Source organism: Miniopterus natalensis, chromosome 11 (assembly GCF_054644295.1).
Source record: "Miniopterus natalensis isolate mMinNat1 chromosome 11, mMinNat1.hap1, whole genome shotgun sequence".
NCBI classification, from domain to species: Eukaryota; Metazoa; Chordata; class Mammalia; order Chiroptera; family Miniopteridae; genus Miniopterus; species Miniopterus natalensis.
Genome location: NC_142091.1, coordinates 65,391,829 through 65,416,045, shown reverse-complemented (window position 1 = coordinate 65,416,045; position 24,217 = coordinate 65,391,829). Strand labels below are relative to the sequence as shown.

At 39.2% G+C, this 24,217-nt stretch overlaps 1 protein-coding gene across 1 annotated transcript in view; it reads right to left on the bottom strand.

Moving 5' to 3' along the window:
• The window catches only part of HSD17B12 (hydroxysteroid 17-beta dehydrogenase 12), a 112,637-nt gene that overhangs the window by 35,826 nt on the left and 52,594 nt on the right, over positions 1-24,217 (bottom strand). Inside the window, exon 4 of the mRNA XM_016197655.2 lies at positions 12,323-12,430. Coding sequence (XP_016053141.2) covers positions 12,323-12,430 — 108 coding nt within the window. The remainder of the gene's footprint in view (positions 1-12,322; positions 12,431-24,217) is intronic.

Below are 24,217 nucleotides of genomic sequence, written 5' to 3'. Positions count from 1 at the left end.
GACATAAAATACTATTTATGGCTGGACTGACCTTTCCCATGCCTTTTTATCCAAAAATCTATCCATGTGTGTACAGTTCAAATGTCTCCGCTGTCATTAAGCTTTTTTGTACCTACCACCCAACTCCTGACAAAAGAACTTATATTTGCCTTCCAATTTCCACAGCCCCTTGGACTATGTCTATTCTGCTTCTGTAATAGTTATTTGTAGATATTGCTTAACCCCTCTCCAGATCTTAAATTTTCACAGTACAGTAGAAAGAGCAGAGCGCACTGGAGCACAGAAGACTGGACACTTGAGTTCTACTTATAACTATTTCAGAAAATGTGTGATGGGATAAGTCACATACAACATGCATCTGTTTCTTCAACTCTAAAATGAGAACTCATTTAATCATCCAACAAAACCAGAAAGAAAAGTCAGTTTCTGGCATCATGGAGCATACACTTGAGTAGGAAGAGAAAGGAACTCAACAAAAGAATTAAAACAAAGATTTCATTACAAAGTGCAGAGTGCCATGGGAGCCTGTGCCTGGAAAGTGTGAGCTCATCTGGGATGTGAGCGAACGCTTCTCTGTGGAGGCCAAGAGTGGGTCAGACTAAATGTCTCCAGCAAACCATCCTTGCCTACTAGCCCATAAGACTTGAAAGTCCAAGTCATGTCTTAGTCTCCTGTATTCCTACTTCCCAATCACCTAACCCAAGCTTGGGGCTACAAGACAATCGAGAAGCTATGAGTAAACATATATAATTAGGTACATGATTAATACTCAGATATTCTATGTCTTCCTTAGCCCTGGAAAGATAAAGACAAACCCAGAATAAGGCATACTTGCAGGAATCATATAAATAAAATATCTTAGAATTTATTTTAACCAAATAAATAGGAAAATGGACTACTATCTATCTACCTGTCTATCTGTATTTAATCATCACAACAACTACATCAACTCCCTTATACATATTAGGAAACTGACGTTCACAGCAGTTAAATAACTCACCCAAGGTCACAGAGAAGGAATTCAAACTCAGGAAATTTGACTTCAGAGGCTAGGCCCTTACCCACTACATTAAAGCCACCATATGCCTTCATCCAGCATTCAGTTCAGGAAAATGTATCAGTAATAATTGGATAATAAACAGAAATCTGATAGCAATGTTTAATAAAACTGTGAAGTATTAAAAAGAAAAGTTTCAGTAGCAAAAAAGATAATGAAATTATGATCAGTCTGCTAAAGCTCATAAGGAATTATGCCAGATAAACCTGATAGTAGTAATAGTAACTTTTTCAATAGACTAACAAAATTAGTAGCTCAAAAGAACTCAATAGGGTTCTATATTTAGCAGTAAGCCAGTGACTTGAGGCTGCAAGTCTCAAGATTTTACTTGCACAATTTGGTCAGCGTAGCCTGAACAAGATCACTGAAACCTGTCTGAAATCTGGAAGCGAAGGGTAATGGCAAAGCAAACTGTGTTTAATTGGGACGCATGCCCATCTGAATAGGGTTAGTATCTAAACATAATTCCTAACAGCAGGTTCAAATCCATTTTTATTTTAGTCAATAGGTTCTCCACCTACCAGGGCTCTGGGAATCAATTCTATAAAAGAGCTGTTAAAATTAAGCCAAAACTAGTTGAAAGTAAGCCCTTATATTCCCTTGACTTTGCCTTAACCATCTTCAGAATTAGAAAGGATGAGTAACTTATTTACAGGGTGACTGAGAACAGCAACACCCAAAATACCTGTTAAAATGCTCCACATGAAACAGTCTTTACAAAGTCAGTTTAAGATAACAGAATCCTTAAAAAAAGGATTTGCCAAGTTGTAACTTTCATCAGTTTTTTAAAAAACTTCCATCTCATACAGCAAACTCCATCTCCCTCCACTTTCCCATATGGAGAAAACTTGCTATCCTCAGATTCCTGTCTAGCCCATGGAAAAATTAATGCTCTATTTCAAAATACTGAAGAAAATTGACTGGTGTAATTATAAATCTTTTAAGACGCAGATTTGTTGTGTTTTTTTTTAAAGTCTGGGAACTTTGCAAGCAGCATAGTTGACTTTGCCATCTTTGTAACATGTCCTACAAGTACAAAGACCAGCTGAGGAAGCCCACCAGTAACTGAGTAACTAAGGTTGCATTAATGATGGGAAGTCTTCAGATCTGTCTCTGTTAAACTGAGCAAAGGAAATCTATCAAGCTCTCTATTCACACAATGAAAACGTGAACACCCACCTAACACAGCTCTAAAAGAAAACCCAGGCAACATGGAGAACTTCTGCTCAAATAAATAAATAGTATCATGTATAAGGTCTACACTGTTACAACCAAAAATACACACAGAAAAAAAATGTTAAAGCTGGGACAGATATTTCAGAACATTTGAGTCCAATTTTATGAGGGGAAGTGCCTGCCAATGTCACACTGGTAAAATGTTCTATCGCAGTGATTTTCAACCAGTGAGCCACAAGAATTTTTAAAACATGCAATACCTATTTTAGTCAGGGACAGTGACCTCTTTTCCCTTAGATTGTCAAAAAATAAAAATAAAAAATAATTGTAACAGCCAACACAAGAGCTGTCTGGTGTGGATGAATTAAAATTATACCTATTTTTTTGTCAGATGGGCAAAACATATATTTTTGGTGTGCCGCAGAATTTTAGTGATTGGTTTATGTGCCAGGAGATGAAAACGGTTGAAAATCGCTGTCCTAAAGTGGGGATTAGGGCCCTTAAATCCCTTCCTGCCTTATTGGCTGAACTCTTTGCTGGTGGGATATACGCCACCCACAATCTCTCCACAATAAGTAACCATTTCAGAGTGCTATTATTTAAGAGTATAGGGTAAAAACAACTGTTGCTCTCAACTACTTATTTCCATAAACTGCACAATAGTGCGAATCTCTTGGAAAAGGCAAAGCCATTGCAATTTTATTTTGTGACATTAGGTGGCAGCAATAACCAAATGGCAGGAGAAGAGCTTTCAGGGAACTGGAAAGGAAGGAAACCGGCTTAGGGTAGGAGTCAAGGACAGAAATATTTCCATGAAGATTTAATCTCATTAAGAATGGGCGCATGCAATGCCATCTTTATATATTACAGGATTCATTACAGGATTCATTATAGGATTCACCAAACCAAACAATGTCACAAGTTACTCCTACATTACTCAGATAGTTGAAAACCCCTTCTAAATGGAAGCATTTAAAATTGGCATTCAATAGCTGTTCGTTAGGGAGGTTTTTTTGAATCCTGCAAGGGAAGCACCAGAGACAGGTTTAACATTTTTCATTCAATGACCCACAAAACCCTTTTACTAGTGTAACAGACTGTCTTTCAGAAAACAAAGGATGTAGTCTCGGAATCCCAACCACCACTGCCATAATCATCAGAGGACCCTGAGCAGATACAAAGCCTACCCACCCCATCAGTCTCCACTGGAGTTCGGAGACTGAGAAGGGCTCAGGAGAAGGGAGGGGACAGGGAGGGAGCAGAGTGCAGGCCGGCCACCAGCCAGGCAAGGCGAGTGGGAAGCGCGGGCACCGGCCGAGAGCAATCCCACGTGCTGGCTCCCGCAGAGCACTCCCCAGGGCCCCCTCCAAAACTCTCGAAAACACTAGGATATGAGTATTATATTTTAAAGACTCGGAAAATCCGCCGAGTAATTCTGAATGTTAGATAAATACTCTAAATGATATCATGCCACAGTTTAAAAATCATTTCCCCATCTCATACTAAAAAAGAAAAAAAAAAACCCATACACAAGATTTCTGTTCCTTCTGAATCCATTTGCTGCTGCTTCTGACCTACTGGATTTTTAGAATCCTTTATCAAAACCAGCTGCTGTAGAGACAATGGCGTCATGAGAAAATTAGATTTTTGATAACTGGGTTGCGTATGAGGGAGAAGCAAATAACAATATAAACTAGAAAGTAAAAATCCATTTGAACAAACACAATAACAGATATGAGCATCCACATGCACATCACTTTCAAGCTGCGCGTTTTCCAGATTCATCGGAGACATGAGAAATTAAGGTGATTTAAAAACACACTGCCTAATGGCTAGGCTTCCCAATATATATCAATACAAAGTGCTCTCTATTTCTTCCTCATCATATCAAAGTGGAAAGCGTTACGTCTACATTTCAGTCACATTAGCAGTTATATATACTAATCAGTCTAGCACTCAAATTAAAGACTAGAGAAATGAAAAACTTATTAGAGTTCATTAATGAAAATGGATTAGGAAAAAAATGCTGCCACTTTTGCTATATTTCAAAATAAACCACATTTTTAAAATGTAGGCATCAGTAACAGTGTATGTACCAAAAGTGGGGTGAAACCTCTGTCTTAAGCTTTTGAACTAAAAGGGTATGGGTCTCAGAGTCCAATATACCCAGGTTTTAGTCCTGGCTCTACTGTTACCAGCTCTTAAGAAAAGGTGAGTGATTTTACCCCAGTAAACTGTTTCCTCTCTCTCTCTCTCTCAAAATTAAAGAATTAAACGATAATATGCAAAAATCTTTAACTCAACCCTGAAACATATTACTTGTTAATAAAAAGAGGAAGAGCCCGGATGGTGTGGCTCAGTGGCTGACCATTGACCTATGAACCAGGAGGTCATGCTTCGATTCCCGGTCAGGGTCAGGGCACATGCCCGGATTGCGGGCTTGATCCCCAGCAGGAGACATGTGGGAAGAAGCCGATCAATGACTCTCTTATCATTGATGATTCTATCTCTCCTTCTCCCCTCCTCTCTCTGAAATCAATAAAAACATATTTTGTTAAAAAAGAGGAAGAGTTGTTATTTTGTGTGGCCATTCAGTCGACAAGTGCTACTGAACTCATATTTCATACCCAACACGATTCTAGGTGCTGAGGACGCAGCAGGACAGCCAAGGTTGCTGCTTTGACCATTTATGACCTGCATCCAAGTGGGGAGGCCCTTCCGAAAGAGCGCTCTGGGCAACCATTCATCAGAATAACTGTTTACACTGATTAGATTTATCCTAATTGCTTCTCTACTGCCTTTATTTCACTCAAGGAGAGCTAGCCTTCCAGTCTAGAGTGTGGAAAGCGATGTAAAGAAAATTCCTTTTTTGCCTTATTTAACATATTGTGGTAGTTAGCACATGTTCATACTCTGACAGATGATATTTAGAACACCATGTAAAACATTTTGCAAACTTCACAGTTTTCATACACTTGTGAGTAGCAATTTCTAAATAAAAAAGAGTTTATAAGACTTTAAATTTGCAGTGCCTTTAATCAGAAATTGAAAAATTAAGATCGAGTCAGAAGCAACACGGCAGAATGTTTCATCTCCACTGTTTAATTATAAGTTGCTATGTGATCCTCATTACAAAACTGGGTAAGATTTGCCATCCATAAACTGAGAAGAGGGCACGAGGAAAGAAGGAGACATGAGGTTGGTAGTTAAAAGAGAAACACCTATCAATTTCATGAATTACAGTTCTATTTACATTTCTGAAATCACAGCTAATTACCCAGTTTTAAGTTCAAGGTTCTGCTCTAAAATACCATTAGTGGGTTTCTAGTAAGAGGAAATCCATTTGAATTCTAAGTCTTATGCTCCCTTTAGAAATCCAATCTCATTCAATTCATCTAATAGAACCATACTTAGTCTGATAATGTTCCTGATGACTCTCCTAGTATTAAAAAAATAAAATAAAAAATTCCATGTCCCTCTTCTGCTTGCCATGACTGGCTACACCAGGCTGCTACCTCACTCAACACAAAGAAGGGCATTCACGCCAGAGATCCAGCCGTCTCCTTGAGCCTCCCACTTGGATTTCTCAGTGCCCTCTCAAGTTTAACATACCCCAAAGTGGAATCATCATTTTTCTCCAAAGAAATGACTCCTGATCCAGGGTTTCCTGTTGTTGAGAAATAGCACCCAGTTGCTCAAGTCAGAACCTGGAAGTTGCTAATTACTAATTGCATAATCCTGGATAACGCATTTAAATTCTGTAAGTCTATTTCTTTTCTGTAAAAATGGGCATGGAAATATTAATGCCTACCTCACAGGACAGATGAGGATTAAATGAAATTCATTAGCATGGTATCTGGCATATTTTTTAAAATGCTTAATGAATGTTGGTAATAGCAATTAAAAACAAATAACTATTATTGTTATTCTTCACTTCTGTCAGACAAGAACTCTGATGAAGACCTTCACCAGATACTGGTTCTATTTCTATTTCCTAAACATCTCCCTGGTCAATCTACTCCCACTACCATCATCCTAATACAAAACCATCATCATATTATGTTTCATTGCTGAAACGGACTTATTGGTCTCCTTTTCTCAATTCTTGTCCTCAACTTGGGAGTCAGAATGATCTCTCTAAAATTCTATTATGATGTCAATTTATTGCTTAAAACTCTAGAATGTCTACACTGTCCTTCCAATAAAGTCCAAAAGTTAATAAACCTGGTTTTCTAAAATAAACCTTTTGTGATCTGGCCCTGCTTCCTCTCTAGACTCCAGCTGCTTTCTCTTTGCGATCCGTGCTCTAGATTTACAGATCGTTCATCAGTTCCTCCACCCTGCCAAGCACATTTGCCTCAGAGCTCTGTACAATCTGTTTTTCTACCTGGAAACCCTTCCCACAGCTCTTCTTCCAGGGTTAATCAGCCTCCAGGCCTCAACTTAAATATTACGTTCTCAGGGAGAACATCTCTAACACTCTCAGCTTTCTCAGTAAGATACTCTTTCATGGCATGCAACATATTCCCAATTACTTGTTCAAGGGCTGTCTTCCATGAGAGCAGAAACAATATCAGTTTTATTTACTGTTATTATCTCTGCAATTTTACTCGTTGAAACTCTGATTTCTCTACAGATCGTATAAATCTTTTGCCTTTTACTTGTTGAATGAATCAGTATACAATTGATTGAATCAATCGACAAATAGGAAAGGAGAGGTGCTATATAATAATCTGTCCAGTCTTTGTTCCAGATTTGCAGGGTGGAGGCTCTAAACCTCTGGAACATCCAGGGTAACAGGAGTGTCTGTTACTCATGGTGGGCCTGTGGATCACACCTGAGTTTATACTACGAGGTGCTTCAGAATGGTGGTTGGTCACCAGAAAGAACAACAGTGTAACCAGAGGTTTGGGGCTCTGAGCAAGCCCAACCTCTGGAAAGGGGAGGGGGGGGCTGCAAATTGAGTTCAATCACTCGAGAAATGATTCATGCCTATAATGAACCCCAATAAAAACTCTGGACACTGAAGTTCAGTGGAGCCGTTTGGTTAGTGAGCACATCAATGTGTGCGGAGTGTGATGAGTCCTGACTCCACAAGGAGAGGACCAGAAGCTCTGTGTTCTGAACCCTCAGACCTGCCCCATGTGATTCTTCATTGGCCTGGTCCTGATTTGTATCCTTCGTACTAAAACTGTTTTCCTAAGTTCTGTAAGATGTTCCAGCAAATATCAAACCTGAATTTGTAGTCAGTTGGTCAGAAATGCAGATGCCCTAGGGAGCCCCAAACTTTGCAGCTAGTACCTGAAGTAAGGGCTGTCTTATTGGTAACTGTGCCCTTGAACTTACGGAGTCTACACTAACTCTGGGTGGTTAGGGACAGAATTTGATTGCAGTACAAAGGGGAAGTTTTAGAAGTGTCCTAAACCCCTAGAAAGCACAAAAATCATATCCTGGTATAAGAGAGCTACTCCACTATCTCAGGAAACTAGCATCCTATCGTGCTCCCGTAATCCTAGGCTGAGAACCTCAGCCCTTTCTCCGGCCTGAGCCATTTTATACCTGGGCCACAGGGAAGAAAAAAGTGGGCGGGGTTCAGCAAGGGATTACTTCCAAAAATACGAAGTTTACCTTTGGTGCTCTCAACTAATTTTCTCTTTGCCTGCCCTCCTATTCTTCCTCCCCTCAGCACCTTGCTGATCACTTTCCTGCCCCCATGGTCTCCTCTTTGAGCCTCTCCTTCTCTATTTCAAAATTTCTCCAGGTCTTCCACTAACTAAGACAGTCATTTCCTCAGGGTGACTGATCCAATCCAGCGAGTGGATAATAAACTGAACGTACTAATCCCAATAAGATCTAAATGAAGATGTCATTGGTCCTTTCAGAGCTGCTTACATTTCAAAAGAAGACAATTTAAAACTAATTTCTAATTAGTAGAGTTCCTGAGAATGGTGAGAAGATGATCGGTAGCTTTTAACTTCTAAATCCTCTGTCTGAAGCAGCAGCAGTGCTCTTCCACCTGCAACTTCCTTCACCAGTGAGGCTGGGGAGCTGCACAACCTCCTTCCTGGGTGCCCGAGTTCCCTTCCTTCCAGGGAACCTAGAAAAGTTTCCCTCAACCCAGCTCCTGTAGCCCTGTGGCTCCCTCTCCTAGGCCTACAGCTATTTCTTCTCCCTTAGATACTCAGAACTGAACTATAAGGAAGCCATCCCAATTAATTACCTAGGAGTTTGCCATCGGAAGCCAACTGCTTCTTTCCCCCAAGTAGCTAATAATACCCTTGGGTCCTTTGTTAAGAAGCTTTGGAAACTTAAGTATAAACAGATATATAATCCTTTCTTTTCTTTTATTAATAGCCCCCTTGCCCCACAGTTCCTCCTATAAAAACCTTCCATTTGGTACACCTCAGAGCGCCCTTCTAGCTGCTAGATGGGATGCTGTGTAATTCATGAATCCCTTAGTAGGGACGATTAAGAGCTTCACATTAACACAGTTGAATTTTTTTTTTTTTATATAACAGTAATACATAGGCCTGAATGCACTCAGCCAGCACAGCATCACAAGTCTCCCTGTCTGCACCAACTGACTCTCTTGCTTCTACAACTTATATAAACCGTGACAACATGGGATGCAGAAGACCTTGACGGCATTTGGCGTGGAAATTCTCGGTCAAGCATAGGATGCATTAAAAGTCTGAATAAAAGCTATGGTTGATTTTTTATTAGATGAACCACAAACTAAGTCACTACATTTTTCCAGGAAGACCCTTCTATTTTTAATTTGAAAATAAAGAATGTCACTTTTTAAAAAGTTAAAAACTCATAGCAGTGTAATCTGAAAAAAGTATTATCTGTGGCATACTTGAAATCCAAGGCTACTCCTTTGGCCTTGGTAAATTACGCCTCCCGCGATGCATTGTGCAAAGTCCTCCAAACCCATTTGGAGCCCACATGAGAGTCTCTTGAGGAATCAAGTAAGCATTAGAGCAGTCCCATTTTGTTAACCAATTGTTTGCTTACTCAAAGCAATACTGATGTCACTTTCTCTGAATAGTTGGAGTTTTTTAAGCTTCCTCAACTCTGTGCTTCTTGGCATTTGCCTGAGAGAAGACAGCAGATGCTTACTTATTTTACATAAGAGCGTTAGGGATCCAACTTCTCAACCTTACGCATTTATAGAGTCTTATCAAGTTACCGTGACCTTTCAGTATAAATTCACACAATTCGTGGCTGTTTTCTTTCCACTTATCTTATTGAAAACTGAATGTTTCTCTCATGACAAAGGGCTTTAGCATTTTCCTTGGTAGTTCAGGAAATATTAATTTTCTTTATTAAGCACTGACTATACTTCGGTGGTTAATGCTATTCAAATAAATGGGGTGTACCTTGGTAATTTATTTTTCTTTTTATCATTACTGGTTCTGTTAATACTTGGTAGGAAAAAAAATTCCTTCCTGTAACTTAATATGGATTGCTAGATCTTACCAGAAATCAATCCATATGTTTATTACTTTAGGGAATAGTATAAAGGGGAGACTGACATTAAGCAGAAGAGGTAGGAAAATAAGATTATTTTCCCCTCACTAGACAGGGGTGGGGGCATGTGTGATCTGGATGGGGATGAGAGAGGGGAGAAAGGAGGTGAAGGGGCTACAGACTCAGGTAATCATAAGAAAAAGAAAGCATAAACATCATATCCCCCAAGTTCTATACCCACGCTATCAGCTCGAGGTGAAATATGACCTAGCAATAAGACAAAATTAGCTCACAAACGAGTTTTAATAATTCCCTCAAAAATCTTGAGAAACTAAAATTATAATGCAGTATAAGTATAAGATATCTGCTAACAACTGTCAATAATAATTACACAAAGCTTATGATTAAGGAGACAGGTGTGGTAGAATAAGATAATGTATGCGAAAGCGCTGCTATAAACTTCAAAGGATTATGTAAATATTACCTATAATTGTTTTTATTATTAATCTGTAACCAAGGAGAAGTCAAAAATAAAGTTGTGTGTATGTCTCAATAAGTATTCAGTCAGAACGGTTTAATTACAGTATAACTTTAAAGTGTTATCTTTCCTATTAGAACATTATCCTACATAAAATCATGTGCTTTCTTGTTCATTGTTGTATCTCTAGTTCACTGATGAGCGAATGAGTGAAAGAATGAATGAATGAATGAAAAGAGGTATAAACTGCTGCCTCCCAGGTTGCAAATTACTAAGGAGCTGGACTATAAAAACAATGTTTCCATTAGCATATGTGGCCTCGGAAAACATCAATCCTTATGCTTAAATATCAATGTTTATGTACTAACACAAGTCCGAGGATTCTAGAATTGGGAGAAAACATGCTTGAGAACCATGTGCCCTGTGCTCCCATCCTTAACAGGTCTGTCTCTTGTGCCTAAACTCAGATGGTAGATTTTCTATAAGCCAAGTCAGGAAAGAAAAGATGAAGAATGCCTTTTATAACCCTGCAGTCCTACAGCATCCAGATGCCCAACATTCTCCATCTTCAATGGTATCATCCTTAAATCTCTATAGTTCAAAGTTACCTAGTGAAAAGCACCTAAAATGTATGTAAAGCTACGAAAAATTGTGATCAAGAAAACTACTCCTGAAAGAAAGATTTCCCTCCAAGAACACAAGTCGAAGGCAAGTCTCAATCCGTGTCTCTGCCTAAGCCAGCCTTCAGTCTCCAGGGCAGGTCTACTTGGAAAGGGGTTAGGATGGACTATGGCAGTGTCTATCCTGACTAGTAAGTTATAGCTGCTACTGATGTGGAAGTTTTAGAAAAGTCAAGAACTTTACAGATGCTAGTGGTGCGGCAGGTATTCCAGATCTAAGCCAAGGAAGAGGAACTGTGAAAGACACCAGGCAATACAGTAAGTATTAGAAAAGGACGTGTAGATGCAGGCAAAAACTAGGCCTGGGGCTCTGTCCATATTTTGCTGCTGGCTCTCCTGTAAGTGGGGGAGTAGCGGGGGCAGGTGGGGCACAGTTGTGTGTGAAATGGACCAGGCAGGAGCTGAAAGGGCTGGCACGGCTATGCCAGGGTTAACCCCACGTCCAAAGGCACTGTGAAGGGCTATGTGTGTTTAACTTGTTTTTAAACTGCCTTACCAAGAATTATATAAAAGACCATCCTTTTCTAGTAGGAGGCAGGGTTGTGAATGAAGAAATGTTAGGAAACATTTTTTTAAGTTTTCTCTTCATTTTTTCCTCCTTTTTATAGCCCAATAAAGAAAACAATGGCAATTACCAGGTTCACACCGATTTAGGCAGTGAGATAAAGAGGTTTAGTGAAGGGAAGTTGTTCTGAACTACATACCCTGTTTCTTCCCAGAAATGACTCAAAAGATGTTGGGTAACTTTTCCAAGCCCTTTTTCTTTCCTTAAAATCTGGTCAATCTTTTCCATAACAAGGTACAATATTTCCGTATCTCAGAAAATCACTGGTTTTTGGTAATAAGAGCAAGGTAGCTGAGGTATAACAAAAGAGAGTAGTAGACTTAGATTTAAAAAAAAAAAAAAAGAGAGAGCTGAATGCCAGTTGTACCACTCAGTCTTTATGTGATCTTAGGCCAGTCGCTAAGCTCTCTAAGCCACACCTTCAACTGCGGTGATGTCTTTCCCAAGGGACAAAAATTGGTTTGGGGCTAGGGAGCATGAGGTCTTATTCTTTGTATGTACAAAATACAGATATGCATACCTAAATAATACATTCACAAATGAGAAACACTTTTCTAAGCCTTCATTTCTCAACTATAAATCTGGGTCAGCATCCTCCACCTTAAAGGATTATTATAACTATAAATATATACAGACAAAGAGAGACTGGAAATAAAGCAAGCAGTGAAGACAACCAAAGGCAGAATAGCCATTTAAATATAACTAAAACCACAACGATTCAAGTACAGATAGATTAATATCACCTAATAATCAATTTTATTAATAAGACAATTTGCAACTCGCTAGTCATTTTACCAATGGAGCACTTAACCTCCAGAAAGAAAACGTACGGTCATAGTAAAAGTCAAACAATAAATGCAGGAAGAATCTATAAATGTGGCAAAGATACAAACCTAAAACACCAATTTTAAGGCCTGTCAAGCTTGCTTCAATTTTATCATAAATGTCTTCAGATGCAAAGTCAGCCACAATGATCCTTGTTTCCACTTTGAATTTCTCTCCTGGGGGAAAAACACAAATGGAAAGAGAGGAAGAAAATTAATATATGACAATTAAGCTTTTGATGCCATTATCCTTTCAAATTCTTTTTACCCCCCAATTTGATATGAAATTTAGACCAGGATAACTTTAAGCAATCATGAGACCATCTAAGAGAGGACACAGAGTCAATACGATAGTCCCGCAACAAAAACTCCAGTGTTGTCACTGAGCTGGCTAGGTGTTCCTCAATCAGTTCTCCTTCTAAAAATCAATGACTCCTTTTTAGACCCTTAGGTACAAATACTAAAGCACTGTTCACATCATAATGTTATATACTCCTTAAATAACACCAGTTTTGTGATTTTAATTGCAAACTGATGCTTCATTATCTCAGGAAGAAGTTTTTATGTTATAAAATATTTAAAGTGTGAAAGAGTAAAACAAAAGTTCACCTTATTAAAATGAAAACAAAATTAATATGATTGCATTGAAATTTAGGAGCTTGGTTAATAGTTAATAGTCACTACGGTTGAAAATCCACACAAAACAGTAACAGAGATACAATGTGACACAAGAAAGACTTCAGGGTCCTACTTTACACAGGGCTATGAAGATCCAACAGAGCTCATGGAAATAACACATTGAGAAATGAGACCCTGGAGAAACAAGACTTATCTGAGATAACTATAATGTTTACATCGGCCTTCACCAGTGAGCCCCTTTGAAAGAAGGCACGGACTGTGAGGTCACCCAGACATGGGTACCAACTTCATTTCCACACTTACTTGCTAAATGACTTTGAGCAAGTCACATACCCTCTATGAGTCTGTCACATATCCCATTTGAGCCTGTCCCATCTCCATCCTCTGAGTTTTAGCATCCCCTTGTGAAAATGAAGGTAACACTACCCAACTATGGTGTGAGGCTCACGTGTTATCTACAGGCATACAGGAGGCCATCCATAAATGTTAGTCTCCCTTCCCTCCTCCCACCCCCACTAACCCCACGCTCACATCGCTTAGTAGTTCAGTGGGCTAAGAATGCTTATCTTTGGAAACTGATGAAAATTCAAAAGAATTCGTTTAGAAATCCAGCTTCCAAACCTAAATGCTTCTCCATCGCACACAGTCAATGTTAGCTCATCACAGAGTGTGCAGCAATAATCCACAAAGGTTTCCACTCTTGATCTAAAAGGATCTATGTCTAAAATGAAAGAGTTGGTTCACAAGAGATGCGGTTCTTATTAGACTCAATGAAAAGTATTGACCCAGGTAGGAATCCATGAGTAAACTACAGAGGGTAATAAGTGATATGGAAAATACCTTGTCTGGTGTTACAGGTATGTTTACTATTCCCATATAAGTGACTTACTATATGTGCTCATGTAATGCAGAGCCAGTTAGACACAGAGCTGTATCATTTCACAGCAGCTGGTCCAACATGTCTCACTAGAAATGGTTCACAGAATTGACCACAAGTAAGGAAAGAACTCTGCCTTTATTAGAGCCACAAGTTCATAAGAGAAAAAAATCAAAAGGCCGAAGAATATCTTTTATTAAATGTAAAATTTTATTCAAGAATACAACAAATTTATCTCTTTATTTTGAAAAAACAACAACAAAGTATGTTGCCATACTAGCACCATACACTGGCATTTAGGAAAATTTCTCTCTAGTAATAAAAGCCATGTCACCATCCCTGAATCAAATATACTCTTTTAAATCTCACAGGATTTGGTGAATGTACTTATATTGCAGTCTGATACAGATATGCTGCTAAAAAAATTCAGAGTCCCCTTTAGAAAGAACGCTATTTAATAAGAGCCCTCCAGTAAGCTCTTGCTTTGTGTTCACATTAGAATAAGCAAAATGGTGTCTGATGCAAGTTTTACAAGATAAAGTTTTGAACTTACACATGGATTATTATGAGTCACAGTCTAGCTCAGTTAACACTGCTGTTTTTCGCCTAACTTACCCTCACTGCCTCTACTGTGGGCTTTCTCTTTCCTAACGTGGGTCAGACCACACCCCTCCCCTCCTCACGAACCTTCCAGAGTCCCAGGTAGCTCACAGTCAGAGCCCAGGTCTTTGGCAGCCACCTAATGCTTCCCTGAATGCATCTCCACCTACTTCTCTCCAGCTGCCCCCCAGCTCCAGGCAAGGCCCCTAGCAGTTCTTTAAACACAGTGTTCTCCAAATACACGCAAGGCTTTTGCTCTTACTGTTCCCTCTGCCGGGAATGCTCTTCCACATCCCTGGTCTCTGTTGGGTCCTTAAGCAAATGTTACCTTCTCAGAGAAGCCTTCCTTGACCACCCTTTAGAAAATGCAACCACCCCTCCCCTAGCAATCTTTGTCCCCCTTCCCTTTGTTTTATCCTGTCACGCCGACACCCCTCTAATACACTATGTATTTTCACAATGCATGTGTTTGTTGCCCGTTACCACTAGAAATAAGCTTTGTGAAGACAAGGACCTAGGCCTGTTTTGTCCAGTTGCTGAACAATGTCACAAAGGGTAATGTACCACCCTCCTCTTATTCCCTTAGGTTGGCGCCTCTCCTGGTTTCAAGAGGGCCACTGCCATTTCAAGTATCTCATGTAGATGGCCATGTTCAGAGGTAGAAAAGGAGGGGCCTTGTTATATATCTTTTTTACAGTGAGGAAAACTTCCCCAGAAGAATCCAGCAAATTCCCCTCAAATCTCCTTTCCCAGGATTATGAGATGCATGCTCTTGACCATGGATGGGCTCTGATTCCACGAACTGCCCCTATTGCCAACACCAAGTTGTGTGAGTCAGAAATAGCAGCACATATAAAAGAATAGAACAGGAGATGCCTCCCTCTGAGCACAAGCAATCAGTTGAGAATTATGAGGGGTGTTCTAAAAGGCTGAGGTGGGAGGTAGCTGGCTTCCCTGGGACCTGGGGAAATAAATCAAGGCACCTTCTCCCTTCCCACAGCCTATCAGCCCTCATCCGGCCTTGCCCACAGAAGTCAAACCAGATGAACAAGTCCTCTAATCTTAAACATCAGCGCAAGGAAATACTAGGCACCCAGAATACAAGTGAGGACCATACCCACACAATTTCCACCTTCACCACCTCCCACACCCAAGGCTCTTCATATAACCACCAGTCCACAACTCAAGAGGAGCCCATTGCTGGGGAAAAAGAACTTTCCCAAAGCCTTTGGAGAGGTACTTCTGAGTACTCTGATCCTTGCCCACCACAAAGGCCCAAGGGATGCCGGCCTCTGTCAAGTCCTTCTCACAGGGCAGGAGCTGTGACAGTTAAAATCAGTACCCCACAAGCATGCAAGACAAAGGTATACAAGCAAGTGACCTTGGAGGTTGTGATGGGACAAGATGAGCCACTCATCTGTCCCTTTGAGGAAACTCTGGTTGCCCCAGCTGCTGGAGTATCATCAGCAGACAGTTTTCAGGTATCAGTCCCTTTGGGGTGTGCCTCGGCTTCTGAGAGTCACCTGAACCAAGATCATGCCCTTGACGGATCGAGGTGGGAGTATAAAACCATTGGATAGCTGGGATCTACCACATTCTGATTCCAAAATTACAGTCTATTTATTATACCATGTCTGTTCTTTCATAATACCCTAACTTTAATTATTCTAGCTTTAAGATAAGTTAATATTTCTGGCAATGCAAGTCTCACTATTACTCTTTTTCAAAAGTTTATTGGTTATCCTTACTTATTTAGTCTCAGTTCTCATTGGGGCCGCATGAAACATGTCACTTAAATTTACGAAGAACAACAGTGTGGTATTCCTCCAGGCTCTGTATTTATTCTGTGTCTCACAGTAAAAATCTTGTGGCTATAAATTCTTCAAGAAACTAAAGAACTAAAGAATTCCATCATTAGACTAATGCACACCATAATGCAAAGATACTCAATGCATCTGAAATTGGATGGGCTGGCATCCTGCTCCTTAAGTCATGGCCAAATACAATCATGCCCTTCCCATTTTGTTCAGGTTGAAGTGGTTCTGAGATGGTCTTGGCCCACTGTCTCTCAGCATAGTGGCTAAAACCAAAAACTAAGCTGCAGAAAACTCTGACGATTGATATGAGCTATGCAAGGCAGTCAACTCACTAGACATGAAGGCAAAAATCAACTCTGGCTTAAATAGTAGGGAATGAAGCTAGGAAATAGCTGGGCTGATGATACCATTCATTCCCTTTTCTCTACTATTCCACTGAAAACCACACAACCACAACTGTGGGATTACAGAAAGCAAATATTATTCATAACCATAGAACTATATAACAATGAATGCCCTTGCTGCCTCAAGCCACTCCATCGCCTCCAAGCATGGGTGCCCACTCCTAGTCACACTGCTGATCTGCACTCAGAGATCCTGAAGTAGTCCCAGGTCAAGTCTGGAATTGACAGAAAAGGAATGGCACCCATAAGTCTCAAGATGCTGGTAAAACACCTCTCAATATTAAAACCAAGACATTTTTAGGTTCAAACCTAAAAAAGTCAGGAACACATTCCAAATAGCCTGCTCTTTAACACACTTCTGGTCTGGCCATCATTCTTTTCATTTTGCTCAACAAATCGATCTCTTAAATGTAAGTCTTTCTCCAAGAATAATTTTATAGGTCTTAGAAAGACTTTTAATTTCCCTCCCAGTTCCTGAGGATATTAGGTCTGAGAATGCTAGAAAAGAGGTCTAATCTACATAAACTCATGCATTATTTACAACTTTTTTATTAATGAAAACCAACAATAATATATTAATTTATTTGTCTCTCCATCTGCTCCAAATAAACAATCTGTTCCCCTAAATTTTGGATGTTATCCGTTAGGAAAGTTTGTTACATTTACCCTTCACCATCTTTTCCATATTTTAAGCTTCATCATTTAAGATTCAAACGCTGTCACCACCTCTGTGGACTGACTTTTCACGATTCCCATTTGCTCCAAGGTTAAGCTACTTACTCTCTTGGCTGCATTCCTAGAGAAAAAGCTTCCATAACCCTATTAAATACTTACCATACTATATTATTCAAAGAGCCTCTATTTCCTAACAAGCATAGATCATTCTTTCTCATCTTTGTATTCCCAGCACCTAGCACAATACCTGGCATATAGCAGCGGTCACCCAAATGTTTGTTGATTGACTAAATGCATCTAGGCCAACACTCCTGACTTATTAGAATCATCTTCTCAACACTGCTTTTCTCTATAGAAATAACACTACATGCTGGTAAGAGATATCTATGTGAGACATAATATAACATAAGGTATTGACTATAGGCATTTTAAAGCATTAAGATAAATTGAGAAACAATTTAGTTCTTCCATCTGTCTTACATGGACACTTATCATTGTCATAAAAACAAACATTTTAGAATTATAAGAAATCTTAGACACCACTCAGGAGCTTAACTCAGGGACATGGAGATGATGCTGAAGATACTTTAGTCATGGACCCCTCTCCCTTTACCCAGCCCTGAAAAAGATAATTAGGGAGAGAAGAGAGACTCTTGGAGAACTAGTACTATATTCAATGCCTACTAATTTTATCTTCTTAAGTCTAAATTCATTAAAATCCATTTAAAACTGTAAAAATGTATTGCATGTTTTTAAAAACCCCTCCATTTTCATATAAAATGTTTTACAATGTTCAGAGATGTAAAAAGTACAAGTCTTTTGTACTTTCTCTAATTTTAGGAAAAAATAAACAAAAAAATTCTCCCCACTTACCTCTTTTTATTTTCTTTATTTCACCCAGGCCTTACCATCTCCCTCTACTCCCTACCCCTTGGAGTGAGACATCTCCCCCTGAGAAAGCCTCCCTTATGTAGCTCTAGAGAAACAGCGATTGTGCCCTAGAAAGGAATAATTTATCTGACTCCATTTTTAAAGGCACATTTAATTATAATTATCAGAGATGCTAAACAAATAATGGTCCATTTCTTTTCTCCATTGCCCTTGAAAATATATTCACGATCATTTTAATCTCATGAAGAGACCTACTTCAGTCAAATAAAAAAATTCATCACAGCATCATCAAGATTCCATCCCAAACCAAGTATTTCTTTATTTTAAGCCAAGGTTATTATATTTTATTCATTACAACCTATTTAACTAGAACAACCTTCTGTAATAAATAAAAACCTCATACCATGTGAATTTGTTCTATTGGTAGGGCATGAATAGGACCCATGTTTTTGAAAGTCCTGAGTTGTATCCTTGGTTCAGGTATTGTAAACCCTTGGACAAGACACCTTTGAAGAAATTTTCAAATAAGGACGTATATTTTCTACACCTGGGAGGTAAAATAAAGCCTGCCAATGGAAACATCTGCCTTTTATTTTTTTGAGATGAGCAAAATGCAAAGAAGATTTTTAACATTACTGTAGTTAAGATTCCAAGATGATGTTGCTAACGCTATGGAAGCAGAGCATTACGGACGCTGAGGAGTGCCCACACGTCAGACTACCCTGAGCATAAGAGCAGACAGCTTCAAATAGGTCATATTTTGGTGGAGTTACATGTGAACCCAACTGTTGCTCTAGTAAATATGAACAGAGTATGAGAAGAGAAAGCAGCTCACACTCGCAGTGGGATTTCAAACAGGAGGTGACATTTGCATTGAGCCCTTGAATTCCAGGAACGGGCCATGCAGAGAAGGGGAGGAGTAGGCAAAGGCAGAAAGTGGGGGGAAGGACCGACAGGTTGAAAGAATCCCTGTGGGTAGAGTATGCGCGACACAGGGAGAAGCGGAAAGAAAAAGTTCCCGTAGAAGGAAGCTGGTGGAGGTGTGAGCCAAGATAACAACCAGGGCCAGCTACATGATTGCGGGGGCCAGTACAAAATAAAAAGGAGGGGCCCTCTAATCAAAAGATATTAAGAATTTTGAGATGGTGGCCCTGTAACAAGCTTACGTTTCATCCTGTGTGTTATGAGTACATAGCAGAGGCTATTACGCTAGGAAGTGACAAGCTCACACTTGTTTTTTAGGAAAGATACGCTAGTGGCAGAGGAGAGGGCACGCGGCCTGTTGTAAAAAGTGATGGCAGAGGGAGAGCGCAGCACCTACTGCGCGAGTCCTGGGGGAGAAGAGGCCCCGCGGAGCGAGGGCAGGCAGGCGGCTCGGGGGACCCCGGTTAGTCTGATGGGGTCTCCCTCTCGTTAGACGCACGGCTGTGGGGAGAGGGGGACACACGGTTTCAGCCACTGGCTTTAGAAATCTGGTTAATAAACCATCGGATCTCAGAGCTAAAACAGCCTTCCTAGTTTCACGTAGGAGGCAATATTCCTGTGATTATAGCTCAGCATATTTTTTATCATGTAAAATGTTTCTCTGTTATTTTTTAGGAAAGCAAGGTTTTGGGGGTTCTTTGTTTTGTTTTGTTTTTTCCTTGAGGTAGCTTACTTGTCTTTGTTGGCTGGAAAAATGAAATGACTACCAATGAGACTCGGGCCAGAGTTGACCAATTCCCCATGCAGGATAGCCATGAACTAAAATCAGATTGGAAAGCGAAAAAGATATTTTTGTAACCCTCCATAACACTCCTCCCTTCTTCTTTCAGAGAGAAAGACAGCTAAAATTAATTAGAAGTCAAATAGCACACAGTACTTTTCTTCTAAAAGTGCTGATTGAGCTCCTTTTTAAAGCAACCTCTTTTAATTTTAACCTGTCACTTTGTTCTTAAGAGATTGTGTTCGGGTTTTGTAAAATCTTGCCCCTGAGAAAAAAAGTATTCTTTTCAAGATCTGAGTCTCTCACTTTGGTATTTAGAAAAAGGAAGCTTAACAGCTGCTTTTGTTTCTTTGAAAAAAACCACAAAACAAAACCTAGAACTTTTGAAAAAATTACCATAAAATTTAAAATACCAGCTCTTGAAGTGGTTATTTACAACAATTAACACTTTGAAGAACAATACAGTTTAATACAAAAAATACCCTTTACTTAAATTGTTAAAAGAACATAGTTTTCACATATTAAACAAAAATAAAGGCAAAAATGCTTAATTTAGAGCCTCCCTCTCCTGTTCTCTTAGAACTAAGGATAAGACCTTGACACAAACCATCCCAATCCAGGGTGTCCTAAGGGACCCAGAGGTGCCACGTGGACGGCGCAGGGATAGTTAACATTCTACCAACTTGCCCGGCCGCGCGTGGCTCAGCGGCTGAACATCGACCTAGGATCCCGGCGATCGGGGTTCGATTCCCGGTCAGGGCACATGCCCGGGTGCAGGCTCAATCCCCAGTTGGGGGAGTGTGGGAGGCAGCCAATCAGTGACTCATCATTGATGTTTCTATCTCTCTTCTTTCCTCTCTATGAAATCAATAAAGATATATTTAAAAAAACAACATTCTACCAACTAAAGAGGATTAATAATAAGTATAGTTACCAATTACTGAGCATCAAATAGACGCCAAGAACTCTGCTACATGGTATCATGTCATTTAATCTTAAACTTGCAAATGATTATTCTCATAAATTTCAGTTTTCAACATTTGAAAGGCCATCATTTATTTGTATTTTTTACATTTTGAAATCATCTCAAGCAAAGAAACGCTGCAAATACTGTACAAGTAACTTTTTTCCCTGAACTATGTTAGATTCAGTTGCTAACAAGATGTCCATAAATACTTCAATGTAGTGGTCAATGACCCTGAGGGTCCCTGAGAGTCAAAATAAAAACAACACAAACAAAGACAGCACTGGCCAGTGTGGCTCAGTTGGTTGAGAGTCATCCCGTGAACTGAAAGGACACTGGTTCAATTCCCAGTCAGGGCACATGCCCTGGCTGGTTGTGGGCTTGATCCCTGGTAGGGGGCGTGCAAGAGGCAGCCGATTTATGTTTCTCTCTCATCGATGTTTCTCTCCTTCTCCTTTCCTCTCTCTTTAAAAATCAATAAAAATATTTTTTTTCAAACTAAGACATTATTTGCCTGCTTCAGTGTGTTGACATTTGCACTGATGGCACAAAAGCAATGGCAGTAAAACTGCTAGAACCTTAACACAAATCATAGCAGTCACATCTAACTATACTAGAAGTCACTTACTTGCAGTAAAAAAGAAAAAAAATCAGTCTTCTTTAAGAATGTCCCTTGATGAAGCAGTAAAATCATTACTTTTATTAAATCTTTACCTTTGAGTACACATCTTTTTAATGTTCTGTGTAACCAAATGGTAAGTATGCATAAAGCACTTTTTCTGTATACCTAATACTATGGCTGCCTTGAGGAACACATTTGCGCAACTGAGTCACGAGATGACTTAGCACTTTTTTCATGTAGCACCGTTTTACTTGAAAGAACAACTGACAGGAAAAACTGAATATTCAGATCTGGCAGACATTTTCTAAAAAATGAATAAAGTAAATCTGTCCTGAGACTAAGAAGTTTAAAAATGTTGCTTTAGTATGTGTTTCCTACGAAGACAGTCTCCTAAATAATATCACCATCAAAATCAAGAAATTGACACAAATACATTCCTGCCTTCTAACCCTCAGAGCCTGTTCAAATTTGACCAATTGTCCCAACCATGTCCTTTACAGCAAAAGGGTCCAAATCAGAACCACCAGTCATATTTAGCTGCTGTGTCTGTTTAGCCTCTTTCAACCTGGAAGTTTTTCAGACTTTTCTTGACCTTTATGACTTTGACACCTTGAAGATTACAGGCAATTACTTTGCAGAATGTCCTCATGATTAGATTCAGGTTATGCATCCTTGGAGGGAATTGCACAGAAGTGAAGTGGTGTTTCTCACTGCATCCTATCAGGCGGCACAAGGTTTCAAACGTCCCATTACTGAAGATGACTTTGATCTCTTATTAAGGTGGTGTCTTCCAGGCTCCTCCACTGTGAAGTTAATATTTTTCCCTTTGTAATTAACAAGTATTTTGGAAGGCAGCCATGCTCACCATTACACCAGCACTACACACTTAACAAACATTTTAGTATTTTGTGGGGAGATATTTTAAGACTACATAAAATCTTCATCAAAATTTCTATTTATTATATACTTATTTATCATTATTAGTATGAGCTCATGGTTTCCTATTTTATTCAAACAGATTATAACTTGTTTCTCTCCTTTTAATTTTAATGCTGAATTTGTCCAGACTTGGTTCATGGGAGGGAGTCCCTTCAAGCTGGCTTCTGTGTCTTTTTGGCATGCCCGCATTTTCTTTGACTACTTTCTTGCATTCTGGCATGAGATATTCCAGGCTCATCTTCTATTCTTCCTGCCCCAGCCCTGAAACTAGCCACTCCTCCAAGGAGCCCTGGACCCTTTCTTAGAAAACAGAATCTGGAAACTAAGGTCTGGGTGCTGAGCTTGCTCGCTGTGGTTGGGTGCTGCTGATCCCAGGAAAGACCATAAGCTTTAGTGAGCAACTTTTGCAGGGTCACAGACACAGTACAAGTAGCTATGGGGGAGTGTCCCAGAGCAATTCACTGCCAACTGAGAGCCATTATCTGAGAAACTTTGACAGAGGAGTCAAAGATGCAATAGGCAGGCCTTGGGGTTCTCTTCCAGAGCTCAGATCATTGTACATCATCTTTGAAATGAAACACAAATGTCTTTGATATATATTGCTAATAAAGGCTGATAAAATACTGTAATTTAAGTCTCAGATTAAGAAAGAATAGCTTTATTTGTAGCCTTCATTTGGTAGATAAAAGCCTAAATAAATACTTGAGATTTTCAGGGGCAAAACAAGCTCTTGGTTACTTATTGAGTTTCATGTTAAAGATATATAAGCAATTCCATCCTTTGCCCAAAGCATTTCCAAAAAGTGTACCGAACAGATACTGAAAAGTAGATCCCATTTGCCAACAGAAACAATTTTATAACTGAAATTTCTGTTACTAATATCAATCACAGCTAAGCCCAACAACATAATATAAATACACAAATATATAATACCACTAGCCTCTATAATAATTTAAAATACTGCTCCCAGTAAAATTATGCTCCCAGTACTGATTGTCTTGAGGTCCCAGCTTACAATAAAAAATATATATAGCATATAAAAAATATAATTATCATATCATAAATTTGGCCTTAAAACATGTTAGTCCGATTTAACTTAATATACAATAAAACTGCCTTCTCAGAATTTAGGAGAATGACAGTATGAGCGTTCAAGGGCCTTTAAATAAAATGTTCAAGAAAGTATAAGCTAAACCTTCTTTTATATTAACAAATTTCTCTGTAGCAGAGGCAGTGTCATTTCCATTGCCCTTATAGTTGCCTCAAAGTAATGTCATAGAATCTCCATAGACATTATTAGAATGTAGGTATTATGAAGGCAAAATTAAGGGGTTTCCTCAGTACTTAAAAATAGCTGAAATAAGATTGATATTAGACAGTAATATCAATACACATTGGTTGGATCAAAGCAGTTATTAGAGTACTCCCTGAACTCCCTAAAATTGTAGGCAAAATATACCGTATACATAAATCCTCACTTAATGTCATCAATAGATTCTGAGACTTTAAGCAAAACAATGTACAATGAAACCAGTTTTATCACCGACTAACGGATATAAGCATCTCATCAAGTTATAATGAAACGACATTGAATGAAACGATGTTATCTGAAGTCCTGCTATATATACATATTTTTAATTGGGTTACATTTTTTATCATTGAGATTCACAAAAAGATCCGTGACCCTCAAAAGAGGAAACATATTTGGTGTAACTGCTCCCCAAAAATCACCACCACGAATAGTCTGGGCTGTAATCTTACAGACCTTTTCTGATGTATACACAGAGTTGGTTCATGAGTTTTCTATTTGTGGCATGTAGGATGTTCTTTT